This window comes from Lagopus leucura, unplaced genomic scaffold (assembly GCF_019238085.1).
Source record: "Lagopus leucura isolate 7727_CA_CO unplaced genomic scaffold, USGS_WTPT01 Super-Scaffold_100040, whole genome shotgun sequence".
NCBI lineage: Eukaryota > Metazoa > Chordata > Aves > Galliformes > Phasianidae > Lagopus > Lagopus leucura.
Window position 1 is genome coordinate 468252 of NW_024962289.1, and position 15095 is coordinate 483346.

General features: G+C 42.8%; 1 protein-coding gene across 1 annotated transcript in view; it reads right to left on the reverse strand.

Annotated features, from left to right (window-relative positions):
• Positions 1-161: 161 nt before the first annotated feature.
• Positions 162-15095, reverse strand: part of FASN (fatty acid synthase) — a 33641-nt gene continuing 18707 nt past the window's right edge. The window contains exons 22-43 of the mRNA XM_042883790.1: positions 14001-14311; positions 13465-13854; positions 12795-12959; positions 12485-12603; positions 12226-12380; positions 11640-11843; positions 10559-10709; positions 9881-10059; positions 9531-9650; positions 9258-9380; positions 8387-8610; positions 7909-8107; positions 6834-6985; positions 6286-6377; positions 5985-6136; positions 5475-5714; positions 4520-4708; positions 3784-4011; positions 3130-3350; positions 2436-2534; positions 2062-2313; positions 162-870 (exon numbers count right to left, since the gene is read on the reverse strand). Of these exons, the coding sequence (XP_042739724.1) occupies positions 733-870; positions 2062-2313; positions 2436-2534; positions 3130-3350; positions 3784-4011; positions 4520-4708; positions 5475-5714; positions 5985-6136; positions 6286-6377; positions 6834-6985; positions 7909-8107; positions 8387-8610; positions 9258-9380; positions 9531-9650; positions 9881-10059; positions 10559-10709; positions 11640-11843; positions 12226-12380; positions 12485-12603; positions 12795-12959; positions 13465-13854; positions 14001-14311 (4103 nt within the window). The 3' untranslated portion in view covers positions 162-732. The remainder of the gene's footprint in view (positions 871-2061; positions 2314-2435; positions 2535-3129; positions 3351-3783; positions 4012-4519; positions 4709-5474; positions 5715-5984; positions 6137-6285; positions 6378-6833; positions 6986-7908; positions 8108-8386; positions 8611-9257; positions 9381-9530; positions 9651-9880; positions 10060-10558; positions 10710-11639; positions 11844-12225; positions 12381-12484; positions 12604-12794; positions 12960-13464; positions 13855-14000; positions 14312-15095) is intronic.

A 15095-nucleotide genomic window follows, 5' to 3' on the forward strand; every position in this document is an offset into this window, starting at 1 on the left:
AAAAAAAAAAAAAAAAAAAAAAAAGAAATGGGCTGTTCCATAGATGCACTTTGGTTTAACAAACGGGCGACCTCCCCTTGTGGAATAAACCTATCCCTCCAAAATGGATGTTTCCTTTTCTGATACCCACGATAAATTAAAACCAAGCAAGAAGTCTCTGATTTGACACAATAAATACTTAGAATATATCAAATTAAAAAAATATAGTTACAAAAGCCTCAATGGAATTCTCTTTCTGACCTAACTACAGACAGATTCTTCACAGACAACAAGTATCTCCGAAATCAGCTGCAGCTCCCCTCTCTGCTCACTGGGCTTGGTCAACAAGTGCTATCACTTACCCTTTGGAATACTGTTAAGACAAAACAATATAGAGCACAAGTCGTCTACTCCTAAATTTGCTTTTCATACTGCCAAAGCTGTAGGAAGCAACCATCGCTGGGGAACCCTCACAGCAGCGCAGTGACAGAGTCACAGCACCGCAGCAACACAGACAGGGAAACTGGGGAAAAAAACCAAAGCATAGAAAGGGAAAGAGGAGAAAGAACACGTGAAAGTCAGGAATGATGATGAGAGAGAGGAAACAAAGAGACCAATCAAGTTCAGCTGGACTTCCCAGCTCTGGCAGCAGAGCAGATGAGATGCTGTTCAACAGGAAGAGTTCCTTGGGGTCTGTCATAACTAGGAATGTTGTTGGCATCTTCTTCACCATTGACAGTAAGTGAGCAGATGTTAACCTTCTCTGACACTGACACGTGGTTCTGCCAGTGAGCCATGGATGATCCCAATGATTGATTCAACACCATCTCCCTCCAATAAGGTGCGGTGATCTCCTTCAATGACGTGGACCGATACTTTTCCATCGCATACCTGCACAGACACAGAACACATCCACAGTTTAAAGCCAGCTAGCCGTGTAGCTGCCTGGGCTCTGCCAGTCTGAGTTATTCATATAACTTTAACGTCATCTTTAACCAATGCTTCTGAAAAACACAACCAGGTACATTCTAATAGATGTTTTACAGTAGTTGTGCCCAACCCATGAGTTTTACATTTTTGTTGCCTTCTTTATTGTTTTCATTAAAAAAAAGTTTTGTTACTTCTATCCATTAACTATGTTATATACATTTTATATACAGCCCAAGACAATTCCTCTTCACTCAGCGTAACCAAGGCAAACCAAAAGGTTGGACACCCATATGAGCATTCAAACGTAAGCTGGGCAGGAAAACAACACCAACATGATACTAACAGGATAATTTACCTACTTTATCTATGGATGACTGAAGTAGATACCTACGTGCCCCTAGGACAACCAAATAACCCTCCATCTATCTTCCTCCCACCACCGTAACTCTTCCTATAAGGGCATTATGGAACTTTTATCACATTCAGCTTGGAAGCAAGAGTAAATACAAGTCATAAGTTAGAAGGCGTGGGAGGTGCCAATATAACAAAGGTAATTTAGAAAATCACTTACTGCAGACAGCAGGAAAAAGGAATGTGAGACACTTCCCCTTTTATCTAAGCAGGAGCTACAGAACAGTGACCTTATCTGGATACAGGCCAACAACCTACTTTTCATTTTTTTGGCCCCCAGGATACCCACAGACTGACTTCTACACAGTCCACAAAACATAACTAAGAAAAGCTGCCGCTGCTGTCAGAGGGCTGGTACTCATTCTTTTAGGTCTGCACTCATGCACTGAACGAACTTTTGGGGTCTGCACTCAAATACCAGAGGTTCAAAGTTACTTTTGTCAAGTTACACTCTTAACACCTTTATTATCCAAAATCTACTTAGGGAGATGCAAGAATTAGCTATAGAAAACAGATCATCCAATATAGAGGCTTGATCTCCCCTTGGCCCCTCCCTGATGGAAACCATCAGCTTAACAGTTTCTGGAAAGTTAATTCTTATCAGTGTGTCATAGCTGCAGAACGGTTACTTCTTTAACTTCAGTTTCATTCTTCTTCCCTCCCTAAGAGTGGTTCCCATGATTTTCTATTCCCCCACCTATCAGGGGACCCTCATCAGTCACCAGCAGATCTCACACTGACCTCTGAGAGTCTGTAGTCGCCACCCAGACCTTCTTCATACTCATTGTGAGTCTTTGCCCGCATCAGTGTCACGTTCCCATGATACTTGGACTCTGGTATATACTTGTCAGCAGCCTTCAGCTTGTGGTAAAAGGAAGCAGCAGCAAAGCTGAGTGCTTCACGATTGATGTTTTTATGAATCTGAGTTATAAGGTCCGCAGCAGCATTGACACGAGCCTCCAGATCTTCCAAGGGCAGAAGAATCTCCAACAACTGGAAATATTGAAAAAAATTCCCCTTTAGTCTCGATATCTGGGCGTTAGTCTACATTAAACACATAAAAACCAGCACCCACAACCACACCCTTCCTGTGCAGTGTAAGAAAGAAGCATTACCTTATTGTATTCAATGCCTGTAAACTGCTGAACAAAGGCACACAGCGCTTCTGTCTCCAACGCAGCCTCATTTCCTTGGGTCAGCTTTGCTCTGTAGCTCTAAAAAAAGAGAACAGTAAAACACTGTTGTGGGAGGGATACAGCTGAGCTTGAGTGTTAGATAAAAGCAATTCCAGAATAAAGGACTTTGAACTGGAGAAGAAGAGGGGAAAGGGGGGGGGGAGGAAAATAAATAAAAATAGAAACTAAACCTTGGACAAGGTACCTTGAGGACAGATTAGAAAGCACATCTAACAGGTAGTGAATGCCCAAAGACCAGGATCCCTTGGGCAGCATAATGAAAATGGAAAGGGAAGACCTAAGGAGGGTTTTCTAGCACATCTACTTTAGGATTTTGTCTTGCAGGCTCAAAAGGTCTTCCAGAAGACATTATTATTATTATTTACAATTGCAAGAGCAGAATGTGTGGGCCAGCCCTAGCTAGTTAACAAATAACACCCCCATATGCCTCCAACCCCCAAGGGATCCTTAAGTGCCCACTGTCTACAGCTCTGTCGCATCTCCCCTGGCAAGAAAGGTCTTAGCTTTTTAGATGGTTCATAACCAGAACAGTAAGCTCACAGTAAGCATCCCACCCTCCCTGATGACACAGAACGTTTTCCAAATGGAAGGTTGTATTTTAATTTTTTTTTACCTGAGTGTACGCTGCCACAAAGGAATGAGACCCATCAAAGAGGAATAAACTGTTGAGTGCATGGGAAGCATTTTGTTGTGCTTGCAGCTGGGAGCACATTTCAAAGGCTACGCAGGCACCAAAAGAGTATCCAGCAATGCGATAAGGTCCTTCAGGCTGTATCTGCTTCATGCAGTCAATATAATAGGATGCCAGGCTCTGTATGCTGTCCAAGGGAGCAGCTAGAACATGAAAACAAATTAGTCAGGTGAAACAGACACTAGCGGCGACAACTGCTTTCTCAAGAGCTCAGAAACATCCACATTATTTTAGAAGTAAGCTTCTCAATTACTGTGAGCAACTTTTATTTTAGACAAGTAACAGTTCTGCTTCCAGTTTTCAAAGATAGGAAGAAGGCCATGCATTGTTTCTCTCCTAAATGCTTACCTGCTCAAGTTACTCAATCTATTTGTTCCATTTCCCCATACATAAGCTCTTCAGTCTAACCTAACACTTCTCATTACCTGGGGTTGTTTGCCACAACACTGTATGGGTTGTGAGCACTGATGCTTGGTCCTTTGCATTTAAGGGTCTAGAAACAAAACTCCTTCTATAAAGGAACTGAAGTTCAGACTGTTAGATATACAAATTCAAGATGCTGAAGAACTGAGATACCTTTTGTGCACTGGAGTCCATAGCAGGGCATATGAAGTTTGGAGGCAAGAGTGTAGAAGACTGCAATGGATCCCTCAATGGGGTGCACAAGGAAAAGAGGGCGTTCTGTGCTCTGAACTTCATTGAGACGGGTGATCGTTGGCCCCTCTGGATTCACCAGCAAGTTATTCAAATCCAGCTTTGGAGGCTCACCTGGGCCCATCTTCAATACTTGGGATGGCTTCAGTTCTTTGAAGGAAAGAACAGCAGACACAGTTAGTCATATAGGATCAGAGACTTGGTCATGTTGCCATAGCCCTACAAGAGGTGCTGAGGACTGCTCTGTATTAGCCCACTGGCTCACTAAATCAAGGCACTGTCAGTTGCTCTGTGGCAGCTGTCCATGCTTTTGGCTTGCAGTAAACATGTCTGTAGAGTAATGGCCATAACGTCAAGTAGAAGATCTCCAATCACATCCTGCACACAGCTATGTAAGAATACTCGTGTAGGCAGATGCTATCCAGGCAGCACAACAGCTTTCACAGCCTTTCTTATATTCTTTACTGGAACTAATGGGCCTAACTTAACGTCACCACATTTTAGCAGAATGTTGGTCATATAAAGAAGCCTTTCAGCTATCATCAGATACCATTTCACAACTTGATAAAGGCTTATGTCACCAGAGATGAAAGCAACGGGTTCAGAGCTCAGTTGTTTGAACTCAGCTGATGGTAGCAACCCTAATCCAGACATCTACCTTCTGCTGCCCCAGACTTGGAGGACAGTTCACGCAGTTTGTTGATTGTAAGCAGTCGGATTTCTCTCATGGTCATAACGATGTCATAGTCTCTCTCCAGCGTCTGGCGCACCTCCACACCCATCAAGGAATCCAGGCCCAAGTCTGCTAAGGAGCTCTCAGCATTCAGACTGCTCACATCACGAACACCTGAGGAAAAAACAGCACACAAGACTTTTCAGCTCTAGATCTCCCTACAGCAATCTTCTCAGCTTTTCACTTTTTCCTTAAACATGAATAAAGCACAGCTACAGAGCAGAATTTGCTTTTCAAGATCATCTAATGCTTTCAAAAATCACCTCTTCTACAATCCACGTCTGATTTAGTATTTAGACTGTATGTTATATGTGCACAGCTTTATGACAGGCAATATATCAGTCACAGCTACATAGCTGTGAACATTGGCACTTCAGCTCTAGAAGTTCAGAACATCCAACTGGAGACACCTAAAGAGGCTGTAACTGAAGGCACAGTCCTACACCTAACAAGGTTTACCCTTTAGGCTGAACCAGGTTCCCTTCCCAGACCTCTTCCCAAGCTACCCATCACTCAGAGAGGACAAAATGTCACTGGCTGTTGCCCAGTCTTCTTCTACCTGGCAGCATGGCATAATGAGGGAAACAAACTTTTGGTCGCTACTGGACACAGAATACTGGAATAGACAAACCTCCAGTCACACCCCACCACACAGTTCTCAGGTTCTCATGCAAACTGCTAAGGAAATGATCATACCAGCAGTATCTCTATGAGTGCTAAGGCAAAGGATGCTTCTAGAAATAAGCAGAGGCTGAGGTATACATCAGTCCTCACTTTCCACCCAGTGCAGATTGGAAACACAATTCCCCTCAGACCATACTGGAGCAAGACCCCTTCTAAAATGAGCACCAAGTATGCAATTGCTAGACTTTGCATTTACCAAGGATATGAGCAACAGCTTCTACAAGATCCCGTTGACTTCCTCCTTCACTTTTCACAGAGACCTTCTCTGCTAGGACAAAACTGGACATGACAGGATGAGGTTGATTCAGGAACATATCAAGCACCTCCAGGCATGAGCTGATTTGCTGGAGAACAGTTCCCCCAATCACAACTTCTCTGTTTGCCATTGCCTTCAGGATGCCCACATCACCAATGGCTCCCCACTGGACTGCCAGGCCTGGAGGAGAAATCACAAGGAAGAACACACTAGGCAACTAATTTAAGCACACAGCAGCAATAAAAGGGAGCTAAAAACAGCTAAGCAAAAGCCCACATTCCTCTAATACTATTTAAATAATCAGTTTTCATTCACATCTGAATGATTCAGTTTAACAGCTGCAACAGGAAACAGCTGTCATTATTCCAGACACAGATTCCTGGTGTGCTGGTTCTCCTCTGAATGTTTGTAGGATAAGATTTTTCTCTGCAGTGAATGAAGTCATCTTACCTGGGAGTCCATCGTGATGCCGCTGCTCACAGATACGCTCCATGGCAGAATTAGCAAAGCCATAATTACTTTGCCCAGCATTTCCTCTTCCACAGCTTACAGAGGAGAATACAACAAAGTAGTCCAGGTCTGGGCACTTCTTACGAGTCACCCTTGGAATAGAACAAGTGACAGAGAAACCCATCAGGAAAACTGGGAACCACTTGTTGCTGTGGAAAGCCACTAAGACTGAAATATCCAAGACTGGTCAACTCAGTGACCACAAATGCAGCTCATATTTGTCCCTTCTACAGATACCTACCGGTCCAAATGAAGGGTGCCTGAATACTTGGGCTTGTTGACCTCCCAGAATAATTCTGGGGTCTGATTTTCAATCATGGCATCTTTAAGGACCTGTCAGATGGGTTTAAAACAAAGAAATTGTATGAGTATCTCAGTTTCTGTTTAAATTTATCACGGATACAAGAAGATATCACTACACAATGCACTTTTCTAGTTTTACAGCACAGAGGTATCCTGGATGTCACGAAATACAAGAAGGCCAACTCATCTATTGGTAAGCCTGTTCAGTGCTGCCACTGCAGTCTTCAACTGGTAAACTTGTTATAGGATTCTTCTTGTCCCCAGAGGCCAAGGGTAACATTCACTTTAATCCAAAACTGAGCTAGCTGGTCACATACTGTTGCTACCCAGGTTAAGGGGCCAGATGCAAAAGCCTTCAGTCATTACCTCAGGCCAAAGCAAAACACCCTTTGAAACAGAGACACAACCTAAAACTCTACAAAAGTGGAAAAAGCCACTTTAATGTCTGCTGTCTCTTGCAAGTTTCTAAGCCTTACTGGCACTTACCACAGCCAAATTAAAGATGCCTCCAACTGGTCCCAGCTTCAAAGCTTCTTCTATCAAAAGCTGTGTTCCTTCTAGAGTTCCAACATCACTGGTAGAAACCAACACTTGGATTCCCAGCGCCTTCCATTCTCTGACACATTTAGCCTGGTAGCCTTAACAAACAAACATACATGTGGGATGAAGCACTCAAACCATCTCAACTCAAACCAGGGTCTGAATAGCTAAACAATCCCCAGTTCAGCTACAAGAGGAACACTGGACAAAATCTGAATGGTGACAGAAAACACTCAAGTCTCAGAGCATCCTAAACAGATCACAAAGAGGACAAGAGATTCAGGAGAGCAGGGTGGGAGAGCATGAGTGAACTTAAGACTTTATATTCCAAGACAGGAACAAGTGGCAAGATTAGAGCAAGACAGCAGGCAACAGTAGGACAAGCAGAACTTGAGAGATAAAAGGATTTGAACTACGTTTGCAGAAGTTGGGAAATTGTGAACTTGCTAAAAGAAAAAAGAAATTTGTAAAGACAGAAGTTTTGTTATGGCTGAATTTCACCAAGGGAGCACTTAAGACTACCATTGATAAGAAATCTCAGTGCTGAGACTGCAATACTCAAAACTGAGTAAAAAAGTTTCTGGTGTTATTAGATAGCAGGGTATAGCTTTTGCTCCTTCAGATACCTCATGTAAAAAGTGAGCAACCACACTCAATTTAAGGGAACAAGCATCTTTAGTAATTCACTGCCACTGAACGCAGCAGCGATGTAGCTGGATACAGACTTCATAGAAGGAATAAAACTAAAAATTAAGACTGCAGAGAAGTATCTTAGGCAATGGAGAAAGAGGCAAACATGGCTTGATAGACTTAAGTTGCATTAAAAAAAAAAAAAGAAGAAAGAAGTAGCTGGAAAAAAGAGGCAGACTTCAAAGATACTTCATCCCTTAGACTAAAATGAATCACAACTTGTTTGAAGTGAGTGAACACACACAAGGGAGGGAAAAGAATTATGAAGACACTGATAAAACACTTAAAAATTGAGAGAAACAAACTGAGGACAATTGAGGTTTTTGCTTACCAGTTCGTATGCCAGAACGGGATGTCAGTACAAGCTTCTGTGCTCCTCTCTCAATCAGCCACTGTGCCAACTCAAGCCCAAATCCTCCTAGGCCTCCTGTGATGATGTAGGACTTGGCAGGTGGGCAGGAAGTTCGGGAGATGGCAGAAAGCTTTACTGGTTCAGACCTTAAAGGATATTGCTTCTCCTCCTCTTGGATCTTCCAGAACAAAGCAAATAAACAAAAAACAACACCAAAAAGCACATTAAAATTGGATGCACAAACACATTCTGTCTTCCCACATGCAGCTATGCTCCTCCAGTCAACAGGGGATCAAACTTGTTTCAGAGTGACAGACCTGACAACGCTATACATGCCACAGTGTCAGCAGCAAAAGCTGTAACCCCATGCTGTTACACAACTTCAAGTTTAACTGGATCAAAACACCCAATACAGAGGATGACAGGCATCAGGGAATCAACACCCTTATCTCGTTACCTTGATCATAACTTTGCCAATATGTTTTCCTTGCGCCATGAACCTGAAGGCAGCTTCTACCTCTTCTTTACCAAAGACTGTGCTTTTCAGGGGCTTCACCACACCATCTTTTATGCCTTTTGTCAACAACTCTGATACCACCTCCCACTCTTGGTTTCCTTCCTCAAAGATTGAATCCAGCAGGATTCCATGGAACGCCACATTCTTGAGGAAAAGAGCCATTCCTGGAAAAAGCAACATCATTACCACCTGGTGCTGCTGCCACCTCAAGACAGAATCCATCTTTTTTAGGAACATTTTTTGTGCAAGTCAACAGTATAAAACTAAGGAGCAAAGCAGTTACTGCTTGCTAGAAAACTCATTCTTGCATATACTCTCTGAAGGCTATGTTAGTTAGGCTGCTCTCTTACGAGTGGACTAATTCAACAGCAACTCCACCTACAAGAACTTTGTCAACAGGACAAGCTACGACATGGTCATTTTGATATTAAAAAGGATGTTTTGCAATACAGTGACAGCTGAGTCAGAGGGACAGAGGAGCCAGAATCCCACGTACATCCTGTCCTTCTACACAAACTCTTCTTCACAGGAAACTTTTACTGATGCTAGACTTTTTTTTTTTTTTTTTTTTTTTTTTAATTTATTTACAATAAAAAGGGAGACTGTCAACATTTGGTGCATACAATCCTCCCACAAACTGTCAGTGATGAAAACAAATTTTTGCAACAATGCATTTAACACGCAGCTTTTACAAAACAAATGTTCGAGCTCTAAGTTCTTCTCAATTTGAATATTAGTCTGTATTATGATAGGTTGTGCTTTCCTGTTTGCCTAAGCATAAGGAGACTGATTTCCTGAAGCCCCATCTTACCAAGCTGACTGTTGTTTGATAGATCAAATTTGCCTATTTCCAAGAAGCGCCCATGTTGAGCAAGACAACGCAAACTGGCCTGGAGCTTCTCTTCTGCCAAGGAATTTAACACAAGGTTGACACCTGTAGTGAAAGGAGAAGAAACTGTTTAAGAAACTCACTCTTTTGAGAGCCAACCCATTTCCTATCAAGCCATTTTGTCATCAGGCATTACAACTGCATAACATGACATAGCTGAGTAAGAAGACAAAACAAAATATTCCTCCAACTGACCTTTCCCATTGGTAACTCGCAGTATATGTTGCTCAAAGGTTGTATTTCGGGAGCTGGCAAAGCTGTTAGCATCCAGCTGTGGGAACCTTGCTTGGAGATACTCACGTTTCTCAGCAGAGCCTGGAAGAGTTAGACATAAGATGACAGCTGAACAATGGCAGTACTCACATGTTAATTCTTCAGAGATAAAAACAACAGGGAAAGATGTGCAGCCTGAGCAACCACTTGCTTCAAAGGTTTCAAGCTCTCAATGTGTCAAACCTTGGGACAAAGGGTGCTTATGTACGGGACAGAGGAATGACCAGAAATAATTAAGTCTTACAATTGTAGACTAGATCCTCAGTACTCACCTACAGTAGCAAAAACACGGCAGCCCATGCTCAGAGCAATGGCAATGGCTGCTTGGCCCACACCTCCTGAGCCAGAGTGAATGAGGACACTCTCCCCCTTCTTCATACCACCTCGAACCACCAAAGCATAATAAGCAGTGGCATAAACCACAGGCACTGAAGCTGCTTCTTCCAGAGTCCTAAGAAACAAAGCAAAGGGGAGAAGACATCTTCAGCCTTAGAAAACCTAACAGATTCCCTTGATAAAGTTTGCTTTTCAGAAATATGAAGGTTTAATCTGCCAAGATGGACCAAAAAGTATAAAGGGTTCTCAATCATAGAGCTGACTGCAACAGTGGCCACATAGTGCTAAGGGCCTTTTCTTCTGCAGGAATATTTTACTAACACAGTAAATCAGTAACACATCCAACACCAAAACCTTTGCTTATACAGAAAGAGCCAAAAGCACAAGAAATAGATGGAAAAAAACAGTGCAAATCATTGCACAAAACAACACAAAAAAAACAGTGCCGCAGTCAATCAGATGATTGAGCCAAATCTCACAGCTGCTCACGAGACCAAAGTTCATACAATTTCCCAGAGTGAGATCTTCACGTCTTCACGTCAGACCAGGGTTGTCACCAGCCTCAAGCAGCAAGGCAAAACTTATCCACGTACATAAAACAGAAGCTAACCTACCAGTTTTCAGGCACTTCCCATAGGAACCTCTTGTCACAGTCCACCACTGTGGCCAGCCCTTTTGCTGGCAGCAATCCCATCACTCTCCTTCCAGCCAGGTCCCGTCCTGAGAACTCCATGCCCAGCATGCACTGCTGCAACGTCCAGTTACCTGCAAGAAGGTAAAAGGTCTTTTATCAAGGAAAACTTCTCTTCTAAAATCCTTTGGACAAGAATTTCCTAAAATGACAGCCCTTGAAATCTAGAACCCTAGAGACAGAAAGAGCTAGGATTTATCTATTATGTACAAAGATCATTAGTTACCACAGCTAATTTCTCATTAAAGAGAGCAGCAAAAAAGGACTGAATCTCTTACTCTCTACCCTTAACAATACTGCTTTAGTTTCCAGCTTTTATCTGAGAAATCTAATCGAAATACCCTGCTCCAGCATTTTTGTTGTTCTTTGGAAATACATAAATAAGCATTAACTAGAAAGGACAAACACAGAAAATAGCTTTACAGCAAAACCTTTGTTTCTGTGTTTTAAGTACAGCCTGATCTCACTCATGAAGGGAAACCCAGTCCTAATCAAGTAGCTCATATAAGAGTCTTACTTTTTTTGGCTTGTATTTAAACAAGCATTAAAACCATTAAACAAGCCTTAGAACCATTTTGCAGACACTACACAAATCCTTATGAGATCACAGTCTCCAGTCTGCAGACAGGAGATCCTACACCTTGCCCTTTCTTTCCCTAAAAGCAAAGTATGTCCTGCAGCTGCCAACTTCCTCAGCTCAGCACGCATCTCACCCATCACCGGAATTTCCATCAAGATGTTTCACCTCACACTTGATATCTATGCAATGGGGTTAATAATCTTTCCTCCCAGCAAACGTTCAATGACTCTGCCACGTGAGAAGTGGGGCCATAACTGAAGTAGCACTTGCAAGTCCTTGTGTGTGATCCTGAAGTAAAGCCTATATACTTCCTCTCCTAAAGGTACTTTCTTGCTAAATAAAGCCTGATATATACTTTAGCCAGTGCATAATCAGAATTACTGAAGTTACATGAATGAATTCTTCCAGGCTAATCAGAACCCACCAGGGATAGCATCTGGAGAAAGCTTTCCTGTTGCCAGCATAATGTCCCGGAAATTGAGAGATGCGTAGTAAACTTTGCAGAGCTGAACATTCGGATTTGTTGTTTGGAAATGGCGGAGTGGGGAAACAATCCAACGAAGGGAAGAGAGATCTCCACGAGTCAACACGTTTATATAAGCATATTCTGTCAGCTCCTGAGGCTGAGCTGCAGAAGGAAGAACAGAGGAACTTTGCACACATTGACACACGCACACCCTTTCCAGAATTAATAGTCCCCTTTCATCATTGCTACCCTCTCCTCTATTTTCTCTCCACAAGTCCCATTCTTACCCTGCAATTCTACCCATATCCTAAGTACTTTACCCCTCCTCCTGGTACCAGAGCATGTTACTGTTCAGTCTGAGTTGGAACAAAAGAATTTCAAGTTATCCTTTATTATTAACGGTTGGACTGGATGATTTTTAGGTCTTTTCCAACCTTGGTGATTCTATGATTATTATTAACAGTTTAAAAACGTGAAACAATAGCTACTCATATATCTAGAGTCTGTTCCTCTAGGCCCTGCAAGTGATCCTCAAAGAAGGTACCTTGCTGCAACGGGAGATGCCTGAAGGAACCCCACTTTCCATCACGATACACATTCATCACCAGATCTCTCTGAATCATCTTCTGCATCTCCAGGGAAGAAAGACTTGTGGGTGGGACAGCTGATGAAGGGCTCAAGTTGGAAACGAACACGCACCTAGAGACCAAGAGTTGACATTTCGCTTTGTTTTGTTGCGAGCCTGAAAAGAACCTAACAAAACATCTCGTCTCCAAGCGTGACCTGTGGGCATGATTTCATACCTGATTCTGTGGCCTTCTGCTTCCAGGCGAAGGCAGTTCACCATACCCAAAATTCCAGAGTTCCCACAATTGGTGGCAGTCAACCACACAGGCTGCTCTGATGAGTCGGCCAAGATCTCCTACAGGACAGAAATGAAAAGGCAGAAATGAATAAGTTGTATTTCAAGCAAAAACAACTGAACAAACACAAACTCTTTTTCCTCCTTCCCTCCCACCATCTCCTTCTCTCCCCTCATAACACTGCTAAATTAAATCTCATTGAAGTGTAAAGATTTGGAAAGCCAAATATCCCAAACACACAAATTCTCACCTTTAAGGAGTCAACCCACTTATAATGAGTGTCATCTACTGGCAGAAAAATGGGTGTTTTGGCAGGGGATTGCCGTCGACACAGGAAAATAACTGAGCCAAAGAAAGATCTCTTCATTGCAACCAGATTCAGTGAGGCTTTGCTGAATAACTCCTCCCACTGTGCCTGTCAGATCAAGTACAACCCGAATTAACAGAAAGGTAAAAAACAGAATCAATTAAAACTACAAGTCACCACCTGTAGTCCATGCTGAGTCTCCCCCAAAACCACTTCACCATGAATAACAGGCCATCCAACCTTCTTCCATTTGCTGACATCCTGACATCAGTTTTGTTCTGCCTCAGCATAAATATGTATTTGATTTGCATTAGACTATTTTATGCTGTGTCTAAACTATGCCTTCCTCCCTGAAATATCCTCAGAATGCAGTAGAACTAGCATCCCAGAGTCCTGGCTAGAATACCAGTCTTACAAACAAGCAGATATTCAAAAAAACAGAATAGTAACCATTCTGTCAAACCCCACAGAGGATTTGAATGTATTGCTTTCATATATTCCTACAGAGAGCCTCAAAGTAAAGCAACATCTTAACATTTATCAAAACAAAGAATGCAAGCAGTAGACTGCAGACTAACCACTGAGAAAGTATTTGAGCCTGCAGGTCATTTACCTGTGACAGGAAGCTGTGCTTCTGCTGTAGGTCTGGACTTGTAAGAAAGCTGACAATTTCTCCAAGAGTTTCCTCTTTAAGAAGGGTGTGCAGCAAAACAAACCCTCCTTCTTTCACTGCAGCTGCTAAGTTAGAGATGATTTCAGTTGTGTTCTCTAGAACACTTGTTGAACAGTTGCATACTGCCAGGTCAGCATTGATCAGATTTCCAGAGGGAAGGCTAGAGGGATCCCACTGGCTAAAGGAGATTCCAGCATCATGTAGCTCAGTTTCATTAGCTGAAAGAGCTTCAGGGGTGCAGTCAGTGGCAACGTACTCCAGCTGCAACAGGGGCTGAGTATTCAGAATACTTGGGACACGAGAAAACAGGCGTCCACTTCCTGCCAGAGCCTATGAGAAGACAAAGATAGGGAGAGAGGAAATCAAATTAAGAATGAACAGTATTCAGAATTATCCCTGGAACAACAGAAGTAATATTAGGTTACTGGGAGGCCTGAAAACTTCAGGTGTGGTCCCATCCCAGGCTTTCAGCTAACCTCCACTATTTTCATCCTGTGACTGGTTGTGTTCTCCTTTGCCACATCTAGGCAGGTCTTCAACTCTGAAGAATCCAGCAAGCCATTGAGAAGGGGATCATCCTGGAGGTGCATCTTCTCCTGAGTCACAATCTGTTCCAGCTCAGAATGTAGGTTTCCGTTCAGTTCCAGACGGCAGATTTCAGTAAGGATATGCTGAAGGCCCTTCTGTGTGGGTGGGGACCCTGCAGCAGCCCCTTTGGTTTCTAGGCCATGGATAACCAGTTTGACACCATGCAGTGCCATCTTAGCTTGTAACTTCTGGATCAGGCCTGAAGAATAGAAGAAAATAAAGGAGGAGTCACATTTCAGATAATTCTTTTCCTCTTCCCAAGGAGAGTGTCTCCCCCTGCTTTTGCTCAGCTGATAAGCAGCACAAGGCACAGCACCTTGTATCACCAGCCTAGTCACAAAGACACAGTGCATGTCTCTGCACCTTCTCATAATCACAGATCACACAGCAGCTGCAGCCCCCAGACAAGCAGGCTAATGCCAAGGCAATCTAAACTACCAAAACTACACAAGAAAAGGCTCCAACTAAAAGAAGGCATCTAACAGAAAGTCTCTGATGGGTGAGAGCTTTAGGCAGTTGTGGAGGAAAATACTGAGTTTCCCCAGATGCTAAAGTCAGAAGATGATTTCTGGCTTTATAAACAGATGAAAAAAAACCAGCTCATCTTGAATGAGATCAGCAACAAAGATACACTGCAGAAGGTGATGAGCAGGGAACAGCAGATGTTTCCCCATCCAAAGAGCACTGTTCTATGCTACTGGTTTCAGAACAGATTCAGACTCTTTGATTCTGTTCTTGTGGCAAACGCAACTTTCTTCAGCACGTCTCAGCAGAACACTTTTCCTCCTGGGGTATACTCTTGTGCTTACAACTAAATGGGAACAGACATGTCATCTGAGCCATCTTTGCAAATAATAGGAAAAACAAACACAAAAGAAAGCCAAAAACTTGAGGAAATAGGCTTTTTTCACAACACTTGAAGTAAGACTGGATTTCTCCATGAAGGAGCTCCATAAAGGAGCTGATTTCTGCCTCTCTGTTTA